The 11363-nt window shown below is 41.8% G+C and overlaps 1 protein-coding gene across 1 annotated transcript; it reads left to right on the top strand.

Moving 5' to 3' along the window:
* Positions 1 to 1780: 1780 nt before the first annotated feature.
* Positions 1781 to 2401, top strand: LOC147417866 (uncharacterized). The gene has a single exon (XM_086507049.1). It carries the CDS (start codon positions 1781 to 1783, stop codon positions 2399 to 2401), a length of 621 nt encoding a protein of 206 aa, XP_086363175.1.
* Positions 2402 to 11363: the final 8962 nt, after the last annotated feature.

The following is an 11363-nucleotide window of genomic DNA, read 5'->3' as shown; positions in this document are numbered from 1 at the left end:
TCACAGAACCCTTGCAAATGCTCTTTTATATGCACAGCATCAGTCAGTCATACAAAAATATCCACAAACGCTTGTTTAATGCATTTTTACCCTCAAAAGCACACTTTTTCGTGATTTCAAATGCAATCAAGCACTTTAGCAAATAATTCAGTGTTGAATAGCTCTAGATCAGAATCAGATCACTTACCTAAAGCTACTCCTACAAATCATATGGGGTTTTGCATCTATGAGTAGAAAAACGCTTCACTGCCACACACGGACTAGTAAACGCTTTTATCACCTCACAAATCACTCGACCACCAACAACTACTCTAATCCACAGATCCTAACTAAACCTATCTAGTCGCAGACCCTCGGCAAGACACACGATTCCTAGCTATCCACTTCATCGCGGAATATCCTCTTCCGGATCCACTTAAGAAAAACGCTTTCTTTAGCCGAAACTAAATCAAGCAACCATCACACGAGTGTTAGTAGGAAACCTACTTAGATCCTTGTGTCCCCGACAGCGGCGCCAATGTTGGACGGGAGCGACTCACACACCCATGAAGTACATGCAAACACTACCTAGATCAACATAATGTCAATCGAGGACACATATGACACGATAGGCACACGGAGGAAATCTCTTTAGCTTGTAAGGCTGAGACCATCCTAAACATACAACACTCTGGAAGGCCAACTAAACCACAATAAAAAACCTCACTGCTCTCAACTACACCACCTAGCCACATACACACATACGGAAGGTAACTCACCTAATCATGCCAGATTTGTACGAAACTTAAGGAACACCATCCCCTCACTAGGATACACCTGTCCCTATGCTTCTACACTCAAAACCCTTACTATAAACCCATCTGCGGAAAACGCGTAGGATGACAGAACAGAATTTTGATAGTGCCCAAAACTGAAATTTATGAGTACCTATGCGTAGCTTATGTCTCCACGATTCTATAGACTACTACCACGCAGAAAACAGAGATCCTTTGATAAACATACGTCCAAAAATAGCTCGTAGATACGTCGGCGTGTGCGCTTCGTTTCGCGTGGAATGCTTGGCGTTGTCACGTAGCTCTCCTCGAGCCTACAGCAATGGTGCAGTCGGATCTCCAATGTGTTGAGCGAGCCGGGCGTAGTGAGAGGATAAAGCTCACGCTCACTCTCTTTCTCTCTCACACACAGTAGACGGCAGCGCTAAGTTTTGATTATGAAAAGTCCTCCTACAAAATGACCTAGGTACCTTATATACTAAGGCTACCTTAGGTTTAACCAAAAATGGGGTTGAAAGGGTCAAATGCTTTGTATTTACAATCTGGAAGTGCCATTGCACCCCGACTTCTGAAACTAGAATAACTACTCATTACAAATGACATTTATAGCCATAATCCGCAGCATTTCATGACTCGCAAAAGATAAGACTTTGGTACGAAACTTGAGTTATGTCATGTTGTTGACCCAATGGTCAACATTCACCTCTGATATTGCACGACTATTTGTTAAAGAGGTTTTCAGATTGCATGGATTACCCAAGCGAATTGTAAGTGATCAAGATGCAAAGTTTACTTGAAATGTTTGGACTTCGCTGTTCAAGGCAATTGGGACAGAATTGAACTTTAGTACCGCATACCATCCTCAATCAGATGGACAAACCGAGCGAGTTATCCAAGTCATTGAAGATATTCTTAGAGCTTATTGCAATAGGGAACCTAAGCGATGGATTCAATTTTTACCTCTAGTGAAGTATGCCTCCAATGCTTCTTATCACCAAAGCATTGGCATGACCCCATTTTGTGCCTTATATGGAAAGGACTGTATCTCTCCGCTTAATTTTTCAGATCCTACCATAAGAGTAGAAGCGTCTAAGAAGATGCTTGAAGAAATGGAAAGCCAAACAAAAGCCATTCGGAGGGATATTCAAGCGGCTCAGGATCACCAAAAACAGTATGCAGATGGAAAGAGGTCCGAGCGAAGATTCACAGAAGGCGGCAAAGTTTTTCTTCGGATTCATCCAAAGAGAAGTAGCTTATCGCTTGGAAAGTACAAGAAGCTTAGCCCACGTTATTGTGGTCCTTATGTAGTGATCAAGTGTATTGGTACTCAAGATTACAAGTTGAAGTTACCAGAACATATTAAAGTTCATGACGTATTTCATGTGAGCTTATTGAAGCCCTATATCCCTAGTGATGATCAACTTCTAAATGATGAACAAATTGTCATGCCTACCCAAAGTATCTTAGAACTCCAACCATCCAGGATTCTGGAGTCCCGAGAGAAGATTCTTCGAAATAGAATCCTCAGAGAACACCTTGTTCAATGGCAGGACTACCCTGAAGAAGATGCAACATGGGAAGATGAAGCTACCTTAGAGAAGGATTATCCTCACTTTTTCTCGAGATGAGGACATCTCGAATCCCTAAGTTGGGGAGATTGTAATGTACTCAGCATTTATCCATATAAGTCATTTCAATTATTTTGCAAAAAAATTGAGATTCTGAATTTTGTGAGTCATCATGAGTTTATCAGAGCAATCGGATTGAAACTCGGGTTCACAATCCATTTATTTATGATCTTTCTTTATGTGGAACAATAGATTTATGTGGGAACCTAATCTATGTGTGAAGAAAAAGCTTAGAGATAGTATTTTTAGGAAACAAAGAGAGGTGAGTCAAAATTAGGATACTTCTTTCTTTCTCTCTTTCAAAATAGAATGGGAACTTGTAAGTATAGAGCTTTTTAAAAATCGCGTATAGGATTTGCGAACGCAAAAGGAAAAAATATATTTTTTTTATAAAAAAAATTTAAATAGAGCCACGATGACGCGCGAACTTTTCCTTCTCCTATACTTGAGACCTCTCAGTATTCTTAGCACCCCCCTAGGGCTTATATAAAGGACCCTTCTCCTCTCACTTTGAATACACACATCTACCAAAGCGGAAGCTCTCTCACAACGATGCGCCGGAGGAAGCCTCTCTCCCTTAACCTCTCACCTTCAAGCCATTTCCATCTCCAATCGTTGACGTGCCGTCTCTCTCTCTCTCTCTCTCTCTCTCTCTCTCTCTCTCTCTCTCTCTCTCTCTCCCCAAACGGGCTTTTCTTTTCTCCATTCCGAAGCTATGGCTCTGAAGCATGTAACGCGAAGTTCTAAGGATGCCCATGCTGTTGCACCACCAAGGAAGGTGGGAAGAAAGGTGTCAACTCCGAACGTACCTCATGCGGAAGCATCAATCCAAGAAGAAGTCGAAGCCGCCCAACTGCCAGCACAGGAGTTAGCCGCATGCGCTCCAAATCCGGTAAAACAAATTTATAATTATGCATAGTATTCATGTTGACCGGTAAGATGAACTTAAACCTTACCTTAAACCGACCGGAAACGTGATTGTTGAATCACATGAAACAAGCATATGTTTCATAAAGTAGTAAAAGTATTGTTTTTATAAACTGTTATTGTTTGATAAAGAAATTTTGTTGATAAGTGATTATGGTTTGAGAATATGATTTTGATTGATCTTGTTGAAAGAAACGTTTAGAATATGAAATACTGAAAGAAAATCTTGTTTCCAGATGGAACTCGCGGTTAGCGAGAGAAATCCGCGGCTAGCGGAAATTAAAGGTGAAGTCATCAACTTTCTTTTTTTTACCTTGCGGTTAGCAAGATGCCTTGCGGGTAGCAAGATGTCCCTTGAGGTTTGCAAAAGGGAAGTATGCGCATCTCGTGGTTAGCGATTAAGAAAAACCTTTGCAAAGGCTCTGTCGGTTAGATAGAGAAAGTCCGTGGTTAGCGGCAAAACTTGTATAGAAACTAAAGACTCTTTTTTTTGTGGATTATAGAATTATTTAACTCTAGTTATGAAAGAATTTTTTGATGATGTTTTGTTAGAAGCTGGACACACCCTACAGAAAATGACGGCTCGGAAGATTATTATTTTTTGTAATTATTCATTTATTGAGAAAAACCCGACATTTCACCTTGTAAATATTGAGCCTTACAGAAGTTTCCAGATTGTATCCCAGTTTTGACATTTAGATTGAGTAGATGGTTAAATTGGAACATTAGGGTTTGAGAATTGTAAGGTCTGTATACTACTTTTTGACCTTAATGAAAGGACCCTTTTTTCATTTAAAAAAAAGATTTGAAGTCTGTGAGTGAGCGTACTGTGTACGAGAGAGAGTGAGAGCTTCATCTTGACGCTACGCGTGCACCGGTGGTCGGAATCGAGTGCGGAGAAGTGCAGCGTGTTGCCCCCGACGAGAGCTACACGCCAATACCTACATTGCACGCGTACGGTTCGGTTTTGTGAGCTCCATCTACGAGCTTCATCTGGTGATTCGTTGAGCATACGTTGTCCGATTTTGCATTGCAACATATCCACGCGTTCACATTGAGTAGAGCTACACATTAGTCACTTTAGATTTTGGAAACGAAGACCTGAAAATTTCGGCCATACATCCTACGTGTTTTGGTTCATAAACCTTAGGGAGAGCGACCTATTGGTGTTATTAGGGTCTCCTTCAAATTTTGTGGTGTTTCGAGATTGTTTGATGGGTATTTGGCTCTAAAAAGCGTTGTAGGAAGTTTCCTCTTATGCACTCTTGAAGGCTGTGACTTAGACATTGGGCAGAGACCTCTGTAGGAATTAGTTAGGAGTCGGTCGAGTGTAGATTGACACCCTATGCTAGCTTCCACGCGCCTACGGGTCGAGCTTCGTCCTTAGCTGACAAATCTTGTTAGGTGAGTTCTCGCTGTGTTGACGTCCGTCCTGGCGTATCCGTCCAACATTGGCGCCGCTGCCAGGGATGAAAACCTTAGGTAGGTGACCGAGACTAGTCCTTGAGGATAGGGATTTTGTCTGGCCTTGATCCTTCGACTTAGGTAGATTTAGGTAGACTGAGATAGTTTTAGGTATTAGTTGAGTTGATGAGTAGGAGTTGGAGTGGTAGAAGCAGTGAGAGGACAGCTTGAGAGTTCGAAGAGGCCAGGAAGCAGCCAAAACACCATTATCACCATTTCACATGATGAGTAGGAGTAGAGTAAGTAGGACATCATGATTCAGGATCTAGAGCACTTCATGCATGTATTCTTGCTTGTTAGATTCATCACAAGGTTGTAAAAGACGCAAAAGTGGGTTTGAAAGTTGAAGTGAAGTCCAAAAGTTACTGTGAGTGTTTCTGGTAGAGCTGCAGAGCATCAGGAGCATTTCTGTGAGGAAAAAAATTAATTTTAAGCCAGGAGATATCGTACGCGTAGGATGTCTACAGGCTAATTTGGTGGGAATTTTGGAATTTTGAGTTGACCAGTGTGTTCAGAAGGTAGGATTTACCCTATTTTCACCTGGAAAGTGGAAATTTGACCATATCTTGATAGGATAAGGCTCGATAGACTGAAATTTCCAGACATCCTATCCAAATTGTGCCAAGGCATTATTTTAAGACCAAAACCATAGGATGACTGCATGAGCATGATCTGCATGATATATTGAGTGATTGAGAGAGGTTTCATCTCATTTGGGTGAGAAAATTGGGTTCTAAGCATACTTTAGCACTTTTGATTGAAAAAGGCTAGAATAGCTAAAATTGGGAACTTTTGAAACCCAAAACCAAATCTAAGCATACCACTGGGTTGCTGACATCAAGGGGAAGCTGTGGGTCAAGACTAGGGTCAAACAACCAAAAAGACATCCTACGCGTAGGATGTCATCTATGTGATTTTGCACCCCAAACCTAATTTTGAGCATACCAAAGTGATCAGCATCTTATGGAGAGTCTGTGACTTGCATTTGAAGCTATTTTGAGCAAAAAGACATGCTACGCGTAGAATGTCTAAATCAAGAAATTGAAGCCAGATACTGACTGTGGGCATAGCCAAGTGTTGTATAGCCCGAGGCAAGCCTACTAGTCAATTTTGGTCCAAATTGGAGTTGATTAGACTGATCAAGACTAGCAGCAGGCTGTCGGAACAGGTTTCTGATCCATTGACCAGCTTATAGGTGTCCAAATAACAGCCGTGGACTCAGCACATCAAGGGGAATCCATAGTGCAAAAATCCAAGCAAAATAGAGCAGGAAACATCCTACGCGTAGGATGTCTACTGGGGCTTAGTGAAGAGAAAATTTGACTGAGCTTATATAGTGAGGTTCCATTTGGGTTAAGGGTTCCAGAACTTCTTTCAGAAGTGAATTTGGACCTTGTTTGACCTTTTGACAGAGCAAAGAATGAATTCAGACTTTTCACGTAAATTGACCAACATCCGAGGGAAGTATAGTTCCAGATTAGTAGACCTAATCTAGAACATGAGCATTGTATAAAATACAGTAGTGGTTGAGGTTAACCTCTTACTAAAATCACCTCTAGCAGTTAGATGCTTTGATTTGATTGCCGAAATTAAACGCTTGTGTACAGCTATATTCAGCAGTGAAGCAAGAAGTTGTGCGGAGACTGATCCTTTGCCAAGTAAGTGGTTGGATTTGTGATAAATTGCATTGATAAGTTTGATGAATTTAAGATCAGGAAGATACATTTTTAGAGACCAGAAGGTAGCAGGTGACCAAGGTAGCTTAGTGTCCACCGAAGAGAGTGTAATTCAGGCAAGGCTAGATCCACTAGCACCGATTATTGAAGAGGGTAGTAATACTGACACTTCATTAGACAAATCCTTCTTCATGATGGGTAGTCAATAGCAAGTAGGTTTCACCTATGGCGGACAAATTCGAGGAGGAAGCACCTCTCTAAATCCTTTGAATGATTCCAAGTTGTGCGCTCCTTGCCGCACTGTCGAAGCAAGGGACTTGTCGATACACCGTGTGCGAGCCACAAATGGCTCCAAGCACACAACAAGACTAATCTAGCAAGCTCAAGAGAGCAAAGGGTGTGTCACTCACCGCTCTACGCTCGCCTTCGTGGTGGATTCCTCGCCGCGATGAAGAAGAAGCTGCAGTCGTGCCGCGCTCAACCACTTCGCCGCCGTCGTGCCTTCGTAATGCTCGATCGCACACACACTCTCCCTCTCTCTCTCTCTCTCTCTCTCTCTCTCACACACACACACACAAGGAGGTGAAGAAGAAGAAGATGGAGATGGAGCAAGAGCACTCTTCTATTGCACAAATGAGAGAATGAGTAAAAATTAGGTTTAGTTGGCTTTTATAGGAGCTCACCCCATTCACACTTGGGCGCCCATGCTTAGCCAACTAATCCCTTGAATGTCCAAGTTAAAGTGCGCCTCTCATCGGCGATCACTCTACCTTTCCCTATTGGTCCGACAAGCCCGGTACCTGACTCTACCAAATACATAATACGGTTACGGTGTCCGTGTGCCTTGAGGGTTAACATGCCCCCCTTCCTGATGTAGATTCCGTCCTCGGAAGCTATTGAGTTGAAGCTGGTTCGTCGAGGTGGAAGAGCATTTGAGATGAATGTCCTTAGCCTTCTTCAGTCACTGCAAAATCAAACAACATTGGCACAGTAATTGCATTCTCATAAGTGATTAAAAAGCATATGCTGTTTTAGGTAGACAACTTGATTGGTAAAAGAATTTCAAACAATTTGTTAGCAATGAACATTAAATTGCAATGTAATCAAATGCATAAACAGATGTAAAGGCAAAAAATTAAACAAGTCTAGGGTCGCTAATTTGACGGTCGAAAGGCACTAGAGATCGAATATTAATACCATGGGTAAGCTTCTTAATTTTCTGTGGTCAATTAAGTTGTTTAATCGCGAGAGCCAAGTATTCATGTTCGAGGACTGACTAGAGGCTATATCTAGAAAACCTTGTAGTTAAGCTACCATAAAAGGAATTTCTCATGAAATCATCGCCTGACTGATTACTTTTTCTTTGACCCCCCAAAGTCTTTTCACAGTGATTCAATTATGATGTGTGTGCTTATTTTGTATGCCTTGGGTTTTTTGCTTTTCAAGGAAAAGCGCCCACACTGGGAACCTCTAGGGCTCTAGTACCATAGGCAATACATGTGAGTGAAGTACCAAATCAAGCTGAGATTTCTCTTCCAGCTTAAAATTTTACATTGTGGCACTTTGATTTTTTGTTTGTTCATTTTTAGCATTTTAATTTTGTAACTTTGGGGGGTCATATAACACTGTTACCCTCCCCAAGCTCATCACATTAGTAAACTCCCTTTATAATACTTAAGCTAAAGGTCACTAGGGTTAAGCCCACTAGAAAGCCCTAGTACATTTCACACAATGCTGCCTAAATCGGATTAAGAACCTAAGTAACCATTGCTTATTAGGAAGGCATTCCCCATGGTATTAAGAGAAGATTTCTAATACCTAGCTTGGTCAAACTAGCTTAGTCGGACTGCTTGATTTTTAAACCTAGACAAGTGATTATGACAAATCATTACATTGAATTAAATGTTTGATACTAAGCAAATGCGTTGAATATTATGCTACCAATCACAATCAAAGCAGACAAACATGGATGCAAAAAGATAAGGGCAATGCTAATGGACAAGAAACACCTGTTTGTGTTGATGGTCGCGCTTGATTTGAAGGTTCCATGAAGGTCCAAATCCTATCAATAGTAACACGCTCATGTACACACTATGAAACACAAACAATACCTCTAGGAGGCACATCAGTGGGAAAAGAGAACTTTTCTAATCACTCAACTCTAAAACAGAAACACTCTATCGTACTAATCTTACTTACCCTCCATCACTCAAGTGATGAGGATCAAAGGTGTTTTATGGCATAGGTTTCTGTTTCACTGTACCAGATGTGACATGTGTAGGTCTGAGTCAATGTTTTGACTTTTATGTGCATACTCGTTTGCTAATTGCTCTTGCTCTTTATTTTTTGTTTTTTGTGAGTATAAAGCTTTATATGTACATTCCCTAAGATTGGTGATTGAGAGGTCAGGGAAAAAGGTTGAGAGGGAAACAAATGAATGATGACAGTCAGCAAACACTCCCCCCTTCCTTGGGTAGATCATACCGTTTGAAATGAGCTTGTCACCCTTTGAAACCAATTGTTCCAGTTGGTACTAGGTGAGGATTTTTGCCAGTAGTTTTCTATTACCCTAGGTGCCTCGTCAAGTTGCAAGGGTGATAAGGTACTCTCCCAGGATCGATCTTGAAGTGGTTCATCAGGTGATTCTTGAACACTGGGAGGTGTGGATTCTTTTGTAGCTTCATGGAGGTCCACTACTATAGATGGAGGCTGTGTAGAAGCTTTTACCTCTATGGATGTATTACATGATGAGCTAGAATCTTCATGGAACTCCCCCCTTCCTGAGCTAGGTGGAACAAATCGTTCTTTCTTTGGTACCCAAACTAGCTCGGGAGCGGGTGTGTAGCATTCTGTGATTTTTTTCTTTCCACGATCATTGATTCGTTTTGGAGATACTGGATTGGGCTCACTTGGGTCAGGTGATAGGTAAGAGCATAATCTATGTTTTGGCACCCAGATTTGATCATTTCCTTGATAGTAGCCTTGGGCTTCCAATAGTCGTTTAGGGATCCATCGCAACATTTGCTTACTTTTCTTGGAGCGAGTGGTACGTTTCTTACAAGGCTTCTGTTTTTTAGCACTAGATATGGTCGCTAAGGAAGCTTTAGGGACCCACTTGTATGTTTTCTTCGTTACATTAGGATGAGTCTTGTTGGAAGCGATATGCATTGCTTGTAGCATATTTAAGGGTATAGGCATTTCATCCCCCTCAGGTGTTACCCAGGTCGTCCCCCTATTTCCCCAAGTGTCTATGGTTGATGCTAGGTGGACCCAGTCTACGTTGTCTGATTCCGTCATACCCGGTAACACATCCATATAAGGAGAATCTTGGCCAATGTCTGTATCCTTCTTACAAGTGTAACAATATTGTAGTGGGGCCGAGTGAACTGTGGTGTCAGAGCGATGATCAATAATGGTTTTACTCCCTAAGGGGTGTACCTTACCAGTCACCAAATCCACTCTAAGGACAGAGTCTTGGAATTGCAAATAGACATGATTTTTAGACCAATCATGAACCATTTGTGCTTCCCTCATGAATGGTCGTCCTAAAATCATTTCATATGACATAAGGTGTTTAGAGAAATCCATTACAATGAACGTATGTCGTACCTTGTGTCCTAGAACTTTGATCTTAAGATCCTTGAGCATCCCCATAGGTTTGGCTATGGTACCATTTGCCATCTTTACCACAATGTTAGTAACACTGAGGCGGGGTTTTCCCATGGATTCCCAACAATCTTTTGTAACGATGCTAACTCCCGCACCACCATCAAGAATTCCCTTTATAGTTAATCCCTTGGTAGTGATGGGTAGGGTCGCATTAGACTCGTCGCCTTCAAAATACTGCCCTAATTTGTTAATGGGTACCTCGATCACAGACTCGTGTCCATCTAAGTCAAGTGATTGCACATGATTTTCCTCATCAATCATAATCGAGTCAGGCCTATTTGGTTGCGCAAACTGCGGTAATCCCGTTCGTAGCTCTCCGTTAAGGAATGCTCGAAGTGCAAGGAATAACTCAGGATCTCCATACAGCTTTGCTATGATCATGGTTCGGACCTCAGAAGACATGAAGTCCACTAGTTTGGCAACATTCATTGGTGTTTTGCAGGGTGTAGGTCCTTGACTAGGAACTGGTGAGGATGGAATCTCATATTCCTCAATGGGATCAAGTATTCCTTCGTTAAACATCCTTTCCAACAAGAAAGGTGTATGCTCACTTTCTGATGTCCCGTCCTCACTCCCTTCTTGGATGATACTAGATATGGCTAACGGTCTATGGTTCATGTGGGGTGGATGAACTTGCGTGGGAAACACTGTGTCATGAATTTTGACATGCATGGGTTCTGGTTCTAGTTTCCTTTGAGTCTCCTCCACTAAAACTCTTAGATGTTTCACCTGCTCAATCTCGTCTACTGGGTTTGGGTACGTCCCAATCTTCTTTTTACGATTCTTCCCTTTTTGCCCCTGCAGTTTATCTTGGGGGTCTTTGATTGGATTTGGAAACACTTGTGGTGTTTTCAGAGGCTCTTTATGATTTTCTCTTATTCGGTTTTCATTTGGTTCCATGTTACGGTTTTCTTTGTCGGTCTTTCCCTTTGTGGTATTGGTTCTTGTCTCCATTGTCTCGACTGAATCTGAATCATCCTCGAGGTCATTCATATACACGGGGTCATCTCCTGTTCCTATGTTTGTTTTGGAACTTGGCTTTGAATTTTCCGTATTCTGCGACTTCTTCCTTCGTGTCTTCTTTTTCTTTGCTTGGATAACTGACGCGGTATCTCTCTCTTCGAGGATATGGCCTGGCCCTTGAAGCATGGACCGTGTAATCGCATAAGCGGGTGCGACGGGTGGTATTGGCGATGTCACACTAGCAATTTCGACCAAATTTAGGG

This window comes from Adiantum capillus-veneris, chromosome 30 (genome assembly GCF_014529385.1).
Source record: "Adiantum capillus-veneris isolate H3 chromosome 30, ASM1452938v2, whole genome shotgun sequence".
Classification (NCBI taxonomy): domain Eukaryota; kingdom Viridiplantae; phylum Streptophyta; class Polypodiopsida; order Polypodiales; family Pteridaceae; genus Adiantum; species Adiantum capillus-veneris.
This window is presented reverse-complemented; position numbering and strand designations above follow the sequence as displayed.